General features: G+C 45.1%; 1 protein-coding gene across 13 annotated transcripts in view; it reads left to right on the forward strand.

The window, feature by feature from the left end:
- scrib (scribble planar cell polarity protein) overlaps positions 1-20,561 on the forward strand; it is a 482,984-nt gene that overhangs the window by 455,026 nt on the left and 7,397 nt on the right. For all 13 annotated transcript variants that reach the window (XM_041183767.1, XM_041183772.1, XM_041183773.1 and 10 more), the window contains one exon: positions 14,933-14,984. In XM_041183767.1, coding sequence (XP_041039701.1) covers positions 14,933-14,984 — 52 coding nt within the window. The remainder of the gene's footprint in view (positions 1-14,932; positions 14,985-20,561) is intronic.

A 20,561-nucleotide genomic window follows, 5' to 3' on the forward strand; every position in this document is an offset into this window, starting at 1 on the left:
TGTTTTAGTGACAGTTTCTTGGAATAGTACATTGTCGACCCGACTATGGATAAAGCTATCTTACTATTATGTAATAAAGCAGGATTAATTAGTACTGTGTAAAAGATCCCCTGGGAAATAGTGATCATAATACCATTGAATTCCATGTTAAGCTTGAAAGTGATACATTCCAATCACAAACAAGAATGTTAAACTTAAACCAAACCAGTTACCTAGTGTATGATGTGAGATCTGATTAAGGTTAATTGGGTAAATAGACTAAAAGATATGGAGACAAATGAATAGTGAGAAGCATTTGAAGAAATAATTCAAAATCTTCAACAAAATATATTCCATTGAAAATCAAAAACTCAGCAAGAAAGACCCATCCAGGAAATTAAGGATAGCATTAAAGGAAGAGGCTTATAATGTTGCAAAAACAATAACAAGTCTGAGGATTGGGCGTGTTTTAGAAACCAGCAAAGGGACACCAAAACGTTGATAAAAGGAGAAAAAATAGAATATGAGAGTCAGCTAGGCAAGAATATCGAAACAGATTGTAAGAGCTTTTATAAATATATAAAAAAGAAGAGTTGCTAAAGTAAATGTTGGTCCCACAGAAGCAGGGACAGGAGGAATTATCATGGGGAATGAGGAAATGGCAGAGGCATTGGATAAATATTTTGTATTTGTCTTCACAGTAGAAGACCCAAGCTCCATACCAGAAATAAGACGGTAACCTAGGGGCTAGACCATGGCTTGCTATTGCTTTTTACAACATTGTAAGCCTCTTTTTAATCTAATACTATCCTTAACTTCCTGAGTGAGTCACAGATGGGTCGGCCTTGCTGAGTTTTTGCCTCTCAATGCAGAGGAATATCAAGTGATACGTTTTCGTAGGAAGGAATAAAGTGAGGTAATATAACATAAAGGATGCAGTTCTAAAGCAGATGCAGTTTCAAAGACCTGAGGGTATAGGTGCATGAATCACTGAAGATGGCATGGCAAGTTGAGAAATGTTTAAAAGGGCATAAGAGGTTCTGGGCTACATGCTTAGGAGCACAGACTACAAAAGCAGCAAAGTTATGGTGAACCTTTATGGAACACAGGTTTGACCTCAGCGGGAGTACTGTGTCCAATCCTCAGTGCCACAGTTTAGGAGAGATATGAAGGCAGGGGAGAGGGAGCAAATATTCCAGGGATAAGAACCTTCGGTTACATGGATTGGTTGGTGAAGCTGGAGCTGCTCTCCCTAGAGAAAAAGTCAAGAAGGGATTTGATAAAGGTGTTCAAAATCGTGAGGGGTCTGGACAAACTCGAAGAGGAGAAGCTGTTAGCCTTTGCAGAAGGGATAAAAACCGGAAAGGCACCGATTCAAGGTGATTGGCAAAAGAACTACAGGGGATATGAAGAAAACCTTTTCATGCAGCAAGTGATTAGGGCCCGCTTGAGTACTGCTTGAGTGCGTGGAGGCAGATTCAATCTTGTCATTCCTCCCTGTATCCAGTTTCTAATGATGTCCACCCTCCCACCGCAGCAGCTGGTAGAGACTGAGTTCAGTTAAAAAACTTGGTATTAAAAGCTAATCTCAGTAAAGGTTACTGTGAAGCTGGTATCAGATTTTCTGTTGTTTTAAAAACCCATCCAGTCCTTCCCCGACCTCGTCTGTTCTTTCCTGATGTTTCACCTTCTGTTGTCAACATTGCCAGATTCTTGCCTTTTCTGTTGGTTGTATTTCCTCAATTTGTGCTTCTTCGCTTCAGCTAAGAGGCCCACACCTTGTCAGCTGAACGAAGTATGGAGTGTATCCAACATCGGCCTGCAGGTGGAAAAGTCACTTGCAAAATCCCTGGTGTGGTGCATTATGCTGCATGGGTGCGAGAGCTGGACCCACAATAAGAGATGAGAAAAGGATTACGGCTCTTGAAGTGTGGCTCTTACAGGCTTTTAGCCGAAGGGAAGAGAAAAAAATTGCAGGGCTGTGGGGAAAAAGTGGGGAAGTGAGAGCTTCTCTTGCAGGGAGCCAGCACTCTCTCAACAGGACAAATGGCAGCCTCCTGTGCTGTGACCATTCTGTGATTCTGAAAACAACCATTTACCATAACACTCTGTTTACTGAACTTAAGATTTTTTTTTATCCAAGACGACACTGGACCCTCCTGTTCCATCTCAATTTCTGTAACCGGCCTTTAATGTGATACTTTGTCAAATGCTTTTTTAAAATCCATACAGACAACATACCCTTCATCATCCTTCTCTGTTACTTCACTAAAAAATTCAGTTAGATTTATCAAGTATCATCTGCCTTTTACAAATCCATGCTGGCTCTCCTTACGGTGACATAGTGGTAATGTCACTGGACTAGTAATCCAGAGGCCCAGACTAATGATCTGGGGACATGGGTTCAAATCCCACCCTGGCAGCTGCTGGAATTTGAATTCAGTTAATCAATCTAGAATAGAAAGCTAGCCTCAGTGATGGGGACCGTGAAACTATCATCAATTGTCGTTAAAAACCCATCTGGGTCATTAATGTCCTTTAGAGAAGGAAATCTGCCATCCTTACCTGGTCTGGCCTACATGTGACTCCAGACCCATAGCAATGTGGCTGACTTTTAACTGCCCCCTGAAATGGCCAAGCAAGGTTCAGTTAGGGACGAGCTACATGTGCTGGCCTTGCCAGTGATGCCCACATCCCATAAGAGAATAAAGAGTTTAACTCAAATCTCTCCAAGTGCTGGTTGATTTTTTTTTTCCATGATTAATGTTCCTAAAACCATAAACCCACCGGCCTGTAGTTACTAGGACTGCCCTCACACCTTTTCTTTAACAAATGTATTACATTTGTTTCTCCAATCTCTGGCACCCCAAACTCTAGGGAAGATTAAAGCAAGCCCTTCTGCTCCACTCCCATGCCTTCAGCAACTGATTCTGATATTCCATGAACCTGGGATGCAAGTCATCCACGCTAGGAGACATATCCAACCTAAGCATAACCAGCCCCTCCTTTCTGGTGTAGGAAATAAGCAAACCTCCTACCTATCATTTTTCATTCCCTCCATTACCTCTTTCATCTCTGCTTTGACCAATATTTTGTCAGCATCCTCTTCCTTAGTAAGCACTGCTACAAAGAACTCATTAAGTATTCTAGCCTTGCTCAGTATCTCAAAGCGTATATCACCCACCTTGTCCCTAATAGGACCCACTTTGCCTCTTAGTACCCACTTACTGCCAGTTGAAGACTCTTGGGGTCCCTCATGTTGACTGCAGTTCTATTCTCAGATTCCATCTTTGCCAGTTTATTTTCCTCTTCACTGCCCCTCTCAAGTTGCTTTTGAAATAGTTCTCCCCTGAAGAATTCACATTATTTACCCTCTTATTTTTTTTGCTTCATAATAATCTCTATCTCCCCCTAATCCAAGGAGCCCTGGTTTTGGTTCCCCCAGCCTTTCCCCCATGCCAAATAAACCTAACCTGTACCTGAAACATCTGTTCTTTAAAGATCATCCATTGTTTCATTAAGTTTCTGCTTTCAAAGTTTGATTCCATTTTACCCTGGCTGGATCTCCTCTCATCCTCTCTTCCAATTTAGAAGTTGTATCTGAGAATGCTCCTTGCTTTTCTCCATTACTAATCTAAACCTTGTGAAACAATGATCACTCTGACCCAAATGTTCCTCCACAGACACTTGATCCGCTAGGTCTGCCTCATTCCCCAGCACAAGATCTAGCAATCCTTCCTTCCTAGTTAATCTGCTATCATACTTGTCAAGGAAGTTCTCCTGAACACATTCCTCCCCCTCCTTATCCTTTACACTCTAACATTATTCCAATTGCTATTTGAGTCTCCCATAACACCACTCTACATTCTTGCCCATACGAACATTCAAATTAGGAGCAGGAGTAAGCCACTTGTCGCTGGACTAGTAACCCAGAGACCCGGGCTAATGCTCTGGTTCGAATCCCGTCATGGCAGATGGTGGAATTTGAATCCAATAAAAAAAAAGTGTGGAATTAAAAGTATAATGATGACCATGAAACCATTGCCGGTTGTTGTACAAACCTATCTACCTCACTAATGTCCTTTAGGGAAGGAAACTTGCTGTACTTACCTGGTCTGGCCTATGTGTGACTCCAGACCCACAGCAATGTGGTTGACTCTTAAATGCTCTTTAACTAGGGCAACTAGGGATGGGTAATAAAAACAAAAAAACTGCGGATGCTGGAAATCCAAAACAAAAACAGAATTACCTGGAAAAACTCAGCAGGTCTGGCAGCATCGGCGGAGAAGAAAAGAGTTGACGTTTCGAGTCCTCATGACCCTTCGACAGAACTTGAGTTCGAGTCCAGGAAAGAGCTGAAATATAAGCTGGTTTAAGGTGTGTGTGTGGGGGGCGGAGAGATAGAGAGACAGAGAGGTGGAGGGGGTTGGTGTGGTTGTAGCGACAAACAAGCAGTGATAGAAGCAGATCATCAAAAGATGTCAACAACAATAGTACAATAGAACACATAGGTGTTAAAGTTAAAGTTGGTGATATTATCTAAACGAATGTGCTAATTAAGAATGGATGGTAGGGCACTCAAGGTATAGCTCTAGTGGGTTTTTTTTTTATTTTATATAATGGAAATAGGTGGGAAAAGGAAAATCTTTATAATTTATTGGGAAAAAAAAGAAGGGGGAAACAGAAAGGGGGTGGGGATGGGGGAGGGGACTCACGACCTAAAGTTGTTGAATTCAATATTCAGTCCGGAAGGCTGTAAAGTCCCTAGTCGGAAGATGAGGTGTTGTTCCTCCAGTTTGCGTTGGGCTTCACTGGAACAATGCAGCAAGCCAAGGACAGACATGTGGGCAAGAGAGCAGGGTGGAGTGTTAAAATGGCAAGCGACAGGGAGGTTTGGGTCATTCTTGCGGACAGACCGCAGGTGTTCTGCAAAGCGGTCGCCCAGTTTACGTTTGGTCTCTCCAATGTAGAGGAGACCACATTGGGAGCAACGAATGCAGTAGACTAAGTTGGGGGAAATGCAAGTGAAATGCTGCTTCACTTAGTCTACTGCATTCGTTGCTCCCAATGTGGTCTCCTCTACATTGGAGAGACCAAACGTAAACTGGGCGACCGCTTTGCAGAACACCTGCGGTCTGTCCGCAAGAATGACCCAAACCTCCCTGTCGCTTGCCATTTTAACACTCCACCCTGCTCTCTTGCCCACATGTCTGTCCTTGGCTTGCTGCATTGTTCCAGTGAAGCCCAACGCAAACTGGAGGAACAACACCTCATCTTCCGACTAGGGACTTTACAGCCTTCCGGACTGAATATTGAATTCAACAACTTTAGGTCGTGAGTCCCCTCCCCCATCCCCACCCCCTTTCTGTTTCCCCCTTCTTTTTTTTCCCAATAAATTATAAAGATTTTCCTTTTCCCACCTATTTCCATTATATAAAATAAAAAAAAACCCACTAGAGCTATACCTTGAGTGCCCTACCATCCATTCTTAATTAGCACATTCGTTTAGATAATATCACCAACTTTAACTTTAACACCTATGTGTTCTATTGTACTATTGTTGTTGACATCTTTTGATGATCTGCTTCTATCACTGCTTGTTTGTCGCTACAACCACACCAACCCCCTCCACCTCTCTGTCTCTCTATCTCTCCGCCCCCCCACACACACACCTTAAACCAGCTTATATTTCAGCTCTTTCCTGGACTCGAACTCAAGTTCTGTCGAAGGGTCATGAGGACTCGAAACGTCAACTCTTTTCTTCTCCGCCGATGCTGCCAGACCTGCTGAGTTTTTCCAGGTAATTCTGTTTTTGTGATGGGTAATAAATGCTGGCCTGGCCAGTGACACCCACATCCCATGAATGAATATAAAAAATCACCCGGCCCCTTGTGCCTGCTCCACCATTCAATTGGATCATGGCTGATCTGATTGTAACCTCAACCCCACATTCCTGCCTACCCCCAATAACTTTTCACCCCCTTGTTAATCAAGAATCTATCTACCTCTGCCTTAAAAAAATCAGAGTCTGTTCCACTGCCTTTTGAGAAAGCTCATTCCAAAGAGACATGACCCTCAGAGAAAAAAATTCTACTAATCTGTCTTAAAGGGGTGACCACTTATTTTTAAACAGTGACCCCTAGTTCTAGATCCTCCCATGAGAGGAAACATCCTCCCCCCATCCACCCTGTCCAGACCCCTCAGGATCTTATATGTTTCAGTCAAGTCTCCTCTTACTCTTCGAAACTGCAGCGGATACCGCCCTAGCCTGTGCAACCTTTCCTCTTACACAACCCTCCCATTCCAGGTATTAGTTTACAAAACAAATAGTCATCTGGTAGTACAGAACTTGAGAATTGCTGAAAAAAGAAACATGTTGAAGCTTTTTGTCTTGCACTCATCAGGACACTTCACAATCATCAGGGAAGCGGTATTGAGTAAATTGTTGGAGCTGCGGACTGACAAATGCCCGGTTCCTGATGGACTTCATCCTAGGGTCTTAAAAGGAGTGACTAGTGAGATAGTTGATGCATTAGTTTTCCTTTCGGGGAAGGCACCATTAGATTGGAAGATAACAATTGTAACTCCATTATCCAAAAAGGGAGGGAGACAGAAAGCAGGAAACTACAGGCCAGTTAGCTCAGCATCTGTCATTGGGAAACTGTTAGAAACTATAGCAGGGCACTTGGATAAGTTCAAGTAATCAAGCAGAGGCAACATGGCTTTGTGAAGGGGAAATCATGTTTAGCCAATTTATTGGAGTTCTTTGAGGCAGTAATATGTGCTGTGGATAAAGGGGAACCGATGGATGTACTGCTTAGATTTCCAGAAGGCATTTGATAAAGTGTCACATCAGAGGTTATTGCAGAAAATAAAAGCTCATGGTGTAGGGGGTAACATACTGGCATAACTAGAAGATTGGCTGGCTAACAGGAAGCAGAGAGTTGGCATAAATGGGTCTTTTTCAGATTGGCAGGATGTAATGAGTGGTGTTCCACAGGGATCAGTGCTGGGGCCTGAACTGTTTATATTTTATATAAATGACTTATGAAGGGATGGACAGGATGGTGTGAATCTCTTGTCTGGGCCCCCAGGATTGTTAATGTCTTAACAAATCGCAAGGAAGGTTGAGGGTCTCTTTATCTTAGCAGACGGGCAGACTCCAGTTGGTTAGCCTGGGTTCTGAAATGCAGATGGCCTTTGTATAGATCTGTGCAGTCCACAGGGTTTCCATTAGTGGCTCTTCAGGGATAACAAGGTGCAAGTTTCCCCGATATTGTCGGGTAGCTCCTTTTGTTCGGGGTTATGGACAGCCATAGATTCAGCCATTTTAGGCCTTTGTCCAGTTTGAAATTTTTAGTGATAGCAATGAGCATATCTCTATATTTTATAAGAAAAACATACAGGCTGAGGTCTTAGTCCGTCAAACTAAATTGTCAGGCTTCTTATCTGCCATCCAGTACTCAATGAACAAAAACTTCCTAAAATTAAATATTAGGAAGACTGAAGCCATTGTCACTGAGCCCTCCACAAATTCCATTCCCTAGCCACTATAGCAACACACCCTGGCAACCATCTGATTCTGAATCAGATTGTTCACAATCTTATTTGATCCTGAGATGAGTTTCCAAGCCCATACCGCCTCCATTCACCTACGTAACATTGCACATCTTCCCCACTTGCCTCAGCTCAGCTGCTGCTGAAATCATCATCCACGGGGTTTTTTTTTTGTCTGTAGACTTGACCGTTGTAAAGCAGCCCTGGCTGACTTCCCATTCTCCACCCTCTGTAAACTCAAGGTCCAGAACTCTGCTGCCTGTATTTTCACTTGCAACAAGTTCCATTTGTCTTCCACCCCTGTGTACGCTGACTTAGACTGGAAACTGGTTAAGCAATGCCTTAATTTTTAAAAATTCCTATCCTAAGCTTCAAATCCCTCCATGACCTTACTCCTTCCTACCTCTGCAGTCGCCACCAGCCTTGAAACTCTCCGATATACCTGCCCTTCTTTAATTCTGGCCTTGTGAGCAGCCCTGATTTTAATCGCTCCACCATTGCTACGAGCCATGAGCTGCGATTCCATCCCTGACCCTCTTCACTTCTCCACCTTCCTCCTGGTCTAAATGCTCCTTAAGCCAAGCAATTGGTCACTTGTCCTAAGAGCTCCTTATGTGGCTTCATGTGAAATTTTTTGATAATTGCGTTTGTGACGTGCTTTTCAGTTGTTTTAGATTTTTCAAGGCACTTAGTAAGTCTGGTTCTTATTGAGGGGAACTGATAGAGGGTTTTAGTGCTATGAAACCCGAATGAAACCACTATCAGTGGCAGGAGCGAGAGTGGCCCTGGGTGAAAACAGCGCAGAGAGAGAGTGAATAAAGAGCGGGGGGAGAGACAGGGAACCCAAATAGCCTTTCAAACCGTCAGTGAGAAAAACAAAAAGTGATGTCGCAGGAGAGCAGGCAGGTGATTGACTGCTGAGCGTTTCAGCTCTTAGCTTTGTTTTAGATTTAAATTAGCAGCTGAGTAACTTATTGATTATTACTAAATTAGTAACTTAAGAATAGGGGGAAATTAAATAATTATTAAAGGTAAAACAACAAAAACAGAGCCAAAGCAGCTGTATAAAGAGCAGGAGTTTACCTCTGAGGGAGCAGAGCGGCTGTATAAAGAGCGGGAGCAGAGTGTATCTCTGAGCGAGCAGAGCAGGAGCAGAGCGGCTGTATAAAGAGCAGGAGTTTACCTCTGAGGGAGCAGAGCAGGACCAGAGCGGCTGTATAAAGAGTGGGAGTTTACCTGTGAAGGAGCAGAGCAGGAGCAGAGCGGCTGTATAAAGAGTGGGAGTTTACCTGTGAGGGAGCAGAGCAGGAGCAGAGCGGCTGTATAAAGAGTGTGAGTTTACCTGTGAGGGAGCAGAGCAGGAGCAGAGCGGCTGTATAAAGAGTGGGAGTTTACCTGTGAGGGAGCAGAGCAGGAGCAGAGCAGCTGTATAAAGAGTGGGAGTTTACCTGTGAGCGAGCAGAGCAGGACCAGAGCGGCTGTATAAAGAGTGGGAGCAGAGTTTACCTGTGAGGGAGCAGAGCAGGAGCAGAGCGGCTGTATAAAGAGCGGGAGTTTACCTGTGAGGGTGCAGAGTAGGAGCAGAGCGGCTGTATAAAGAGCGGGAGTTTACCTGTGAGCGAGCAGAGCGGCTGTATAAAGAGCGGGAGCAGAGTTTACCTGTGAGGGAGCCGGTTCTCACCCAGACGCTTGGCAGTGCTGGAATTCGAAAGGAGTGACGTCAGGACAAGGGAGAGAGCTGATTGGTAAGTAGTGGGTAAGTTGTTTTTTTCCCACTTAAAAGCAACGTTACAGAAGGTTAGAGTCTCAACATTTTTTTTAAGAAAAACAAAATAGTTTTCTACTTAGCTTAAATTAGTGTTTTAATTAAAAACAAACAAGAAGTATGGCAAGGGAGCACAGTCCCGTGTGTTGTACAGCCTGCAGCACGTGGGAATTCCTGCAGCCTGGGTGACCACATGTGCAGGAAGTGCCACCGGCTTGCCCAGCCTGAGCAATGGGTTTCAGAGCTCGCGGGCAGAGCCAAGTTCACGGCATTGTGGGTGGCTCAGCTGCACAAGGGGAAAGGAGTAAGAGTGCAAGAGGCGATGGCATAGTGCTATTGTTGCTGGACTAGTAATCCAGAGACCCAAGGTAATGCTCTGGTCAGGTTCGAATCCTGCCATGGCAGGTGGTAGAATTTGAATTCAACAAAAGAAATCTAAAATTAAAAGTCTAATGATAGCCATGAAATCATTGCCGATTGTTGTAAAAACCCACCTGGTTCACGAATGCCCTTTAGGGAAGGAAATCTGCTGTCCTTACCTGGTCTGGCCTACATGTGACCCCAGACCCACAGCAATGTGGTTGACTCTTAAATGCCCTCTGACCAAGGGCATTTAGGGATGGGCCACGGATGAATAAAAAAAAGAGCAATAGTGGTAGGAGACTCAATAGTTAGGGGTGCAGACAGGTACTTCTGCAGTTGTAGACATGACTCCAGGATGGTGTGTTGCCTCCCTGGTGCCAGGGTCAAGGATGTCGCAGAATGACTGCAGGGCATTTTGAAGGGGGAGGGTGAACAGTCAGAGGTCGTGGTTCACCTTGGTACCAACGACATAGAAAGAAGAGTGAGGTCCTGCAAGAAGAAATTCGTGAGCTAGGTAGCAGATTAAAAAGCAGGACCTCAAAGGTTGTAATCTCTGGATTACTCCCTGTGCCATGTGCTAGTGAGTATAAGAGTAGGAGGATAGAGAGGATGAACGCTTGGCTGAAGAGATGGTGCAGGAGGGAGGGCTTTAGTTTCCTGGATCACTGGGTCTGGTGAAGGTGGGGCCTCTACAAGTTGGACGGATTGCACCTTAACTGAAATGGGACCAACATCCTTGCAGGGATGGTTTACTTCTGTACTGTTGTGGGGGGTGGGAGGGGTGCGGTTTAAACTAATTTAGCAGGGGGGTGGGATACAGAGTGGAGGTACAGTAGGGGGTGATGCACAGCCAAATATAGAAGAGAAACTAAGTCAGTCTGGAAGGCAGAGCAAATATAGACCTGTTAAGGCACAAGGGAATAATACAAGGCTGGACTACATCTATTTTAACACAAGGTGTTTTACAGGTGAGGCAGATTAATTGACGGTGTTGATTAACACATGGGAATATGATATTGTTGCTATCACTGAGTCATGGTTGAGGGAGGGGCAGGACTGGCAGCTCAATATTCCAGGGTATAGAATCTTCAGGCCTGACAAGGGGGCTGTAAAAGAGGAGGTGGCATTGCCCTATTGATCAAGGAGTCAATTACTGCATTAAGGAGGAATGACATCTTAGGAAGTTCCTCAAATGAGGCCATCTGGATAGAACTTAAAAACAAAAAGCAGGTAATCACTTTGCTGCGAGTGTATTATAGGCCTCCAAAAGTCAAGGGGAAATAGATGAGCAGATATGTAGGCAAAGCTCAGAGAAGTGTAAAAATAATAGGTTGATAATAGGGGATTTCAACTTCCCCAATATTAACTGGGATAGTCTTAGTGTGAAAGGCTTAGAGAGGGCGGAATTCTTAAAGTGCATCCAGGAGAGCTTTTTGAGCCAGCACTTAGAAGGTCCTACAAGGGAAGGGGCGGTACTGGACCTAACCTTAGGGAATGAAACCAGGCAAGTGGTAGAAGTGTCAGTGGGGGAACATTTCAGGGATAGTGACCATAACTCTTAAGATTTAAGATAGTTATGGAAAAGGACAAAGATGGACCAGAAATAAAGGTCCTGAATTGGAGGAAGGCCGATTTCAATATGATAAGACAGGATCTGGCCAAAGTGGACTGAGAGCAATTCCTTGTAGGAAAGTCTACATCAGAGCAGTGGGGGTCATTCAAAAAGGAAGTAGCGAGAGTTCAGGGCCAACATGTTCCCGTAATGGTGAAGGGTAGGACCAACAATCCACAGATATATACAGGATTGGATAAGAAAAAAAAGGCTTATGGCAGATAGAGTAGGCTGAAAACAGTGGAAGCCCTAGAGGAGTATAGAATGTGTAGGGCGGTAACTTAAAAAAAGCAATTAGGAGAACCAAAAAGGGGCATGAAAAACGCTGGCGGGCAAGATAAAGGAAAATCCCAAGGCACTTTATAAATACAATAAGGGCCAAGGAAAGAGTAGGGCCCATTAGGCACCAAAGTAGCAATCTATGCCTGGAACCAGAGGACGTAGGTGAGGTTTTAAATGATTACTTTTCATATGTGTTCACTATGGAGAAGGACGATGTAGGTGTAGAAATCAGGGAGGGGGACTGTGATATCCTTGAACAAATTAGCATTGAAAAGGAGGAGGTATTAATGGTTTTAGCAGGCTTAAAAGTGGATAAATCCCCAGGACCAGATGAGATGTATCCCAGGCTGTTGTGTGAGGCCAGGGAGGAGATTGCAGGGGCTCTGACACTAATTTTCAAATCCTCTCTGGCCACAGGACGTGCTAGAGGACTAGAGGACAGTGAGTGTGATACCATTATTCAAGAAGGGTAGTAGGAATAAACCAGGTAATTACAGGCCAGGGAGTATAACATTAGTGGTAGGGAAACTATTGGAAAAAACTCTGAAGAACAGGATTAATCTCTACTTGGAGAGGCAGAGATTAATCAGGGATAGTCAGCATGGCTTTGTCAGGGAGAGTCATGTGCAACAAATTTGATTGAATTTTTTCAGGAGGTGACCGGTTGTGTGGATGAGGGTAGTGCAGTTGATGTAGTCCACATGGACTTCAGTAAGGCTTTTGACAAGGTCCCACATGGGAAAATAGTCAAGAAGGTAAGAGCCCATGGGATCCAGGGCAATTTGGAAAATTGGATCCAAAATTGGCTTAGTGGCAGGAGGCAGAGGGTGATGGTCGAAGATTGTTTTTGCGATTAGAAGCCTGTGATGAGTGGTGTACCACAGGGATCGATGCTGGGAGCCTTGCTGTTTGTAGTGTACATTAATGATTTAGACCTGAATATAGGAGGCATGATCAGTAAGTTTGCAGATGACATGAAAATTGGTGGTGTTGTAAATAGTGAGGAGGAAAGCCTTAGATTACAGGATGATATAGATGGGCTGGTAAGATGGGCAGAGCAGTGGCAAATGGAATTTAATCCTGAGAAGTGTGGGGTGATGAATTTTGGGAGGACTAACATGGCAAGGGAATACACAATGAATGGTAGGACCATAGGAAATACAGGGGATCAGAGGGACCTTGGTGTACATGTCCATAGATCCCTGAAGGCAACAGCACAGGTAGATAAGGTGGTTAAGAAGGCATATGGGACACTTGCCTTTATTAGCCGAGGCATAGAATATAAGAGCAGGGAGGTTATGATGAAGCTGTATAAAATGCTAGTTAGGCCACAGCTGGAGTACTGTGTGCAGTTCTCGTCGCCACACTATAAGAAGATGTGATAGCACTGGAGAGGGTGCAGAGGAGATTCACCAGGATGTTGCCTGGGCTGGAGCATTTCAGCTATGAAGAGAGACTGGATAGGCTAGGGTTGTTTTCCTTAGAGCAGAGAAGGCTGAGGGTGGACCTGATTAGAGGTATATAAAATTATGAGAGGCGTAGTTAGGGTAGATAGGAAGAAACTTATCCACTTAGTGCAGGTATCAGTAACCGGGGGCATAGATTTAAGGTAAGGGGCACGAGGTTTAGAGGGGATTTGAGGAAAAAAATTTTCACCCAGATGGTGGTGGAATCTGGAACTCGCTGCCTGAGAGGGTGGTAGAGGCAGAAATCCTGATAACATTTAAGAAGTATTTAGATGAGCATTTGAAACGGCGCAGCGTATAGGGCTATGGGCCAAGTGCTGGAAAATGGGACTGGAATAGATAGGGGCTTGGTGGCCGACACAGACATGATGGGCCAAAGGGCCTGTTTCTGTGCTGCATGACTATAACTCTCAAAGTTTTGATAGCTTAGATGTAGAAAAATTGCTGCACTTGTCAGGAGACAAAACTATAGGCCATAAATTGAAGATAGCTAATAAACCCAGTAAGAAGTGAGGAGAACTTAGCCAGATAAACACATGAAAAGAGGGAGTACTGCACTGTCAGAGGGTCAGTACTGAGGGAGTGCTGCACTGTCAGAGGGTCAGTACTGAGGGAGTACTGCACTGTCAGAGGGTCAGTACTGAGGGAGTGCTGCACTGTCAGAGGGTCAGTACTGAGGGAGTGCCGCACTGTCAGAGGGTCAGTACTGAGGGAGTGTTGCACTGTCAGAGGGTCAGTACTGAGGGAGTGCTGCACTGTCAGAGGGTCAGTACTGAGGGAGTGCTGCACTGTCAGAGGGTCAGTACTGAGGGAGTGCTGCACTCTTGGAAGGGCAGTACTGAGGGAGTGCTGCACTGTCAGGGGGTCAGTACTGAGGGAGTGCTGCACTGTTAGAGGGTCAGTACTGAAGGAGTGCTGCACTGTTGGAGGGTCAGTACTGAAGGAGTGCTGCACTGTTGGAGAGTCAGTACTGAGGGAGCGCTGCAGAGTCAGAGGGTCAGTACTGAAGGAGCGCTGCAGAGTCAGAGGGTCAGTACTGAAGGAGCGCTGCAGTCGGAGGGTCAGTACTGATGGAGCGCTGCAGAGTCGGAGGGTCAGTACTGAAGGAGCACTGCACTGTTGGAGGGTCAGTACTGAGGGAGCGCTGCACTGTTGGAGGGTCAGTACTGAAGGAGTACTGCACTGTTGGAGGGTCAGTACTGAAGGAGCGCTGCATTTTTGGAAGGTCAGTACTGAAGGAGCGCTGCATTTTTGGAGGGTCAGTACAGAGGGAGCGCTGCACTGTCAGATTTTTAGTACTGATGTTACACTGACTCCCTGTTTAACAGTTTAGCTGAATGTTTTAGATTTAACTCAGTCTGTTTGAAGTGAAGCAGGGATGTCTCTGGTGCCCTGCAGACAGCATTCCTTCCAGAAACTACTTGGCCAAAAACTGAGGAACTAATCCATCATTTTGATACTTTTTGTGGGACCGTACGTAAAAACCTGCTCAGCCAACAACTGCGGAACATAACTCCTTGGATGTGCAACTCTTGAGGATGTGTCTGAATGACATGACTTCGAACGAGAAGCCTGTTTTAGTGTCAACACAAGAAGCTTGTAGTGAGGAAATAACATGTCCAGGATGGGTCAGAGCCTCAGTGTGTCAGGGCTTGGATTAACTGTCCAATGTTCTGGGGTTAACAATAGCAGTGCCTCACTTTGTCTGCAACAGGGTGGAGTGGTACTGGGACCAAACTGTGTGTCTGACATGGAGACAGTCTCTCTCTGTCTGTCTGTCTGTCTGTGTCTGTCTGGTGCTAGGTGGAGATGCCCTGGGACCAGATTGGTGAGGTAATGTTGCTGTCAGTAGCGAGATGCCAGGAGCCAGCTGCTGATCAACTAATGCTTTGCCTTTCCTGCTTTTAGTCTCCAGACTTCATGGATGACCTCATGTACATGGATGATGGCAGCACTTCAGGTGAGAGCTTCCCCCTTTTCTGTAAGGTATGGTGGGTGTTTGGGGTGATGATCAGTGTGTTCTATGCCTGTGTCCTTCACAGTCTGTTCAGTACGTTGTCAACCGGCAGCCACAGGCCTTGCAGTGGCAGGCTGGTCCCTAACCTCTTGGCGGCGGCCGGTTCACGCCAGGGCCCTGGCCTCGAGGCAGAGGGACCCTGGCCTCGAGGCAGAGGGACCCTGGCCTCGAGGCAGAGGGACCCTGGCCCGGCCTGCTCTCCCTATGACCAAGGAATGCCTCTTGTGGTCTGCTGATTTGGTTTTGTTTTGTATCTTCACACTGAGTGTTTTTTGCTCTCTCTGACCATATGTCCCCTTGACTCTTTGACCTTTTAATTCAGGAGAACTGCTGCTTTAAGGTGCTGTGGATTTGGGGTAGGGTAAATGCTTTGCTGTGTGCACAATGCATGTGGTGAGATTGCGCTTGGATAGATGATCTATGTTGGGTTTTGCCTGGGCACTGCCTTCACCATATACCCAGCTCACAATGAAAGGGATTGACAGTGTTCACCTCGGCCCAGCAGGTGGACAGTAAATGTAGTTCTTGTCTGTGATGTTGATCCCGAGCACGTCTCTCTCAAATTTTATGACCCCATGTACTTGACTCTCACACCAGAGGAAAATTGATCAAATCGAAGACTTTAATCGTAAACACCTCCTTTAGATTATCTCTTAATCTTTTAAATTTGAACCAATACAAGCCCCATCTGTGCAACATATTTTAGCACTGGCATCATTCTGCATCCCCTCCAATATACCCCGGATGTGAAGGCAGCCTACAAGAAACAGTGGTTCCCCCCTCCTTGCCCATGGGGTACCTTTCCTCACCCACATGAAACCCTCATCCTACGATGATGCCCCTCCTCATCCACAGTGTTGCCCTCCTCCTCCTGGTGCCATGGTCCAGGATGTCATTGAGCAGCTACAGGACATTCTGAAGGGGTGGGAGGGTGAACCGCCAGAGATTGTGGTCCGTGTTGGTACAAACAGCACAGGTAAAAAGAGGGATGACATCCTGAAAAGCAGAATATAGGAGCTAGGAAATAAATTAAAAAGCAGGACCTCAAAGGCCGTAATCTCAGGATTAATCCAAGTGCCACATACTAGTGCGACCAGGAATCGGAGAATAGCCCAGATGATTGTGTGGCTGGAGAGGTCACAGAATCACACAGTGCAGAAGAGGCCCATCGCGTCTGCTCCGGCACCTGAGAAACACCTGACCTACCGACCTAATCCCATTTACCAGCACTTGGCCCATAGCCTAGATGGTGTAGGAAGGAGGGATTTAGATTCCAGAGGCATTGGGACCAATTCTTGGGGAAGATTGGACCTGTACAAGCTGGATGGGTTGCACCCCAGCAGGACTGAGACCAATATCCTCACAGGGGTATTTGCTCGCCCTGTGGGGAAAGGTTTAAACTAGACTGGTAGGGGGATGGGAACCTGAGTGGGCAGACACGAGAGGGAAACAAAGATCGGATGAAAGACGGAAAAATAGAAAGCAAAAGTGGAGGCAGAGGGAACAAAGGCAGCAGCAAATAGGACCATAATACAAAAAAAGTGTTAAAATATTTTAAAAAACGAGTGTAAAGACACTGTACCTGAACATACAGAGCATTTGCAATAAAATCGATGGATTAGCAGCACAAATACATGTAAATGGGTACAATATGATTGCAATTACAGAGACATCGCTGCAGGGTGACCAAGGTTGGGATTTGGATATCCAAGGCTTCTCAATATTTAGCACGGCAGGCAAAAAGGAAAAGAATATGGGCTGGTGTTGTTAGTTAAGGATGAAATCAGTGTGATAGTGAGAGAGGATATTGATTTGGAAAATCTAGATATAGAATCAGTCTGGGTGGGGCTATGAAGCAACAAATGGTGGGAGTTGTCTATAGGCCTCCAAACAGTAGTGATAAGGCAGGGGATGGCATTAAACAGGAAAGTGGAGATGCTTGTAACAAGGGTGCTACAGTAATCATGGGTGACTTTAATCTGCATATAGACTGGGCAAACCAAATTAGCAATAATAGTGTGGCAGATAAATTCCTGGAGTGTTACGAGATGCTTTTTTAGACCAGAATGTCAAGGAACCGACTAGGTAACAAGGCTATCCTAGATTTGATATTGTGCAATGAGAAGGGTTTAATCAATAATCTTGTTTGGGGTCCTTTAGGGAACAGTGACCATAACATGATAGAATTCTTCACTAGGATGGAAAGTGAAGTATCCAGTCTGAAACTAGGGTTCTAAATCTTAACAAAGGAAACTATGAAGGTATGAGGCACCAGTTGGCTAAGATAGATTGGGGAACTTCATTAAAAGGCATGACAGTGGATAGACAATGGCTAATATTTAAGGAACGGATGTACGTGTCCATAGATCTCTGAAGGCAGAGGGGCACGTTAGTGGGGTGGTGAAAAAGGCATATGGGACACTTGCCTTTATCAATCGAGGCATAGATTACAAAAGTAGGGAGGTCATGTTGGAGTTGTATAGAACCTTGGTGAGGCCACAGCTGGAGTACTGTGTGCAGTTCTGGTCGCCACATTATAGGAAGGTTGTGATTGCACTGGAGGGGGTGCAGAGGAGATTCACCAGGATGTTGCCTGGGATGAAACATTTAAGTTACGAAGAGAGGTTGGGTAGACTTGGGTTGTTTTCGTTGGAGCAGAGAAGACTGAGGGGTGACCTGATCGAGGGTGTACAAGATTATGAGGGGCATGGACAGGGTGGATAGGGAACAGCTGTTCCCCTTAGTTGAAGGGTCAGTCACAAGGGGTCATAAATTCAAGGTGAGGAGCAGGAGGTTTAGTGGGGATGTGAGGAAAAACTTTTTTACCCAGAGGGTGGTGAGGGTCTGGAATGCGCTACCTGGGAGGGTGGTGGAGGCGGGTTGCCTCACATCCTTTAAAAAGTACCTGGATGAGCACTTGGCACTTCATAACATTCAAGGCTATGGGCCAAGTGCTGGTAAATGGGATTAGGTAGGCAGGTCAGGTGTTTCTCACGTGTTGGTGCAGACTCGATGGGCTGAAGGGCCTCTTCTGAACTGCGTGATTCTGTGATAATCATTGCAACAGTTATACGTTTCTCCCCAGCACAAAAACACAACAGGAAAAGTGACCCAACCATGATTAACAATAGAAATTATGGATAGGATTAGATCCAAAGAGGAATCATATACAGTTACTAGAAAAAGTAGCAAGCCTGAGGATTGGGAGCGGTTTAGAATTCAGCAAAGGAGGACCAAGGAATTGATTTAAGAGGGTAAACATAGAGTATGAGAGTAAACTTGCAGGGAACACAAAAGCAGACAATAAAAGCTTCTATGAGTATGTAAAAAGAAAAAGATTAGTGATGTCAAATGTAGATCCCTTACAGTCTGAAATAGGAGAATTTATAATAGAAAACAAGGAAATGGCAGAGCAATTAAACAACGACTTTAGTTCTATCTTCACGGAGGAAAACCCAAATAACTTCCCGGGAATACTAGGGAACCAAGGGGGCAATTGAAGGAAATTAGTATTGCTGACACAATAGTGCTGGTGCAATTAGTGGGACTGAAAGCCGATAAATCCCCAGGGCCGATAATCTACATCCCAGGGTACTCAAGGAGGTGGCCATGGAAATAGTGGATGCATTGGTTGTCACCTTCCAAAATTCTGTAGATTCTGGAACAGTGCTGGCAGATTGGAGGGTGGCAAATTTAACCCCACTATTTATAAAATGGTGGGGAGAAAACAGGGAATTACAGACCGGTTAGCCTAACATCAGTAGTAAGGAAAATGCTAAAGTCTATTATAAAGGATGTGATAACAGAACACTTAAAAAAAAAAATCAACAGGATTAGACAAACTCAGCATGGATTTATCAAAGGGAAATAATGTTTGACAAGCCTACTTGAGGATGCAAGTAGCAGAATAAGGGGAACTAGTTTTTTTTAATTCATTCATGGGATGTGGGCTTTGCTGGCTGGGCCAGCATTTATTGCCCATCCCTAATTGCCCTTGAGAAGGTGGTGATGAGCTGCCTTCTTGAACCGCTGCAGTCCATGTGGTGTAGGTACATCCATAGTGGATGTGGTGTATTTGGATTTTCAGAAAGCTTTTAATAAAGTCCCACATAAGAGGTTAGTGTGTAAAATTAATGCACATGGGATTAAGGATAATATATTTACATGGATTGAGAATTGGTGAGCAGACAGGAAACAGAGTAGGAATAAATGGGTCTTTTTCGGAGTGGCAGGCGGTGACTAGTGGGGTACTGCAGGGTCAAAGGGGGAAAAAATGGTAGAAAGGCAAAATTAATAGCTCTTTACTTAAATGCACCTAGTATTCAGAGCAAAATAAATGAATTAACAGCACTTTTGCTGCTTTTAAAAAAAATTTTGTACACTCTGTCTCTTCCTGTCACACTCTGGATATCATTACCTAAGTAGCTGCCCTGCAATGTGGCCATATCCTTTTGCTTTGTTGGCCTTCTTATCCCCTCTCCAGAACACTCCTTTAGTTTAAAGCCCTCGCTACAGCCCTAGGAGTATCCTTGGAGTAATTGAGCCATTACAGCTAGAATGAGGCCATTAGACTATACTCCCCACTTGCCTGGATGAGTGCAGCTCCCACAATGCTCAAGATGCTTCACACCGTCTAGGACAAAGTAGCCGCTTGATTGGCACCACATCCACAAACATTCACTCCCTCCACCACCGACGCACAGTAGCAGCAGTGTGTACCATCTACAAGATGCACTGCAGGAATTCACCAAGGCTCCTTCAACAGCACCTTCCAAACCCATGACCACTACCATCTAGAAAGACAAGGACTGTGTCTGGAGCGCTGTGTACAGTCTTGGTATCCTTACTTAAGAAAGGGTGTAATTGCATTCGAAGCAGTTCAGAGAAGGTTCACTAGGCTGATGCCTGGAACGAAGGGGTTATATCATGAGGAAAGGTTGGACAGCCTGGGCCTCTATCACTTGGACTCATAGAGGTCGACAGCAATCAAAAAGGCCCTTCAGCCCATTGAGTCTGTGCCCGTCAAATAAGTACCTAACTATTCTAATCCCATTTCCCAGCACTAGACCCATAGCCTGTGTGCCATGTGGCATCGCAAATGCACAGCCAAATACTTCTTAAATGTTATCAGGGTTTCTGCCTCCACCACCCTTTCAGGCAGTGAGTTCCAGATTCCCACCACCCTCTGGGTGTAAAAACTCTTCCTCACATCCCCTCTAAACCTCCTGCCCCTTACCTTAAATCTATGCCCCCTAATTATTGATCCCTCCACCAAGGGGAAAAGTTCCTTCCTGTCTACCCTATCTTTGCCCTTCATAATTTTATACACCTCAATCATGTCCCCCCTCAATCTCCTCTGCTCCAGGGAAAATAACCCTAGTCCACCCAATCTCTCCTCATAACTAAAACTCTCCAGCCCAGACAACATCCTGGAAAATCTCCTCTACACTCCTTCTAGTGCAATCACATCCTTCCTGTAATGCAGATTCCAGAACTACAAAGAAAAGTACAGCACAGGAA

Source organism: Carcharodon carcharias, chromosome 3 (genome assembly GCF_017639515.1).
Source record: "Carcharodon carcharias isolate sCarCar2 chromosome 3, sCarCar2.pri, whole genome shotgun sequence".
Classification (NCBI taxonomy): Eukaryota; Metazoa; Chordata; class Chondrichthyes; order Lamniformes; family Lamnidae; genus Carcharodon; species Carcharodon carcharias.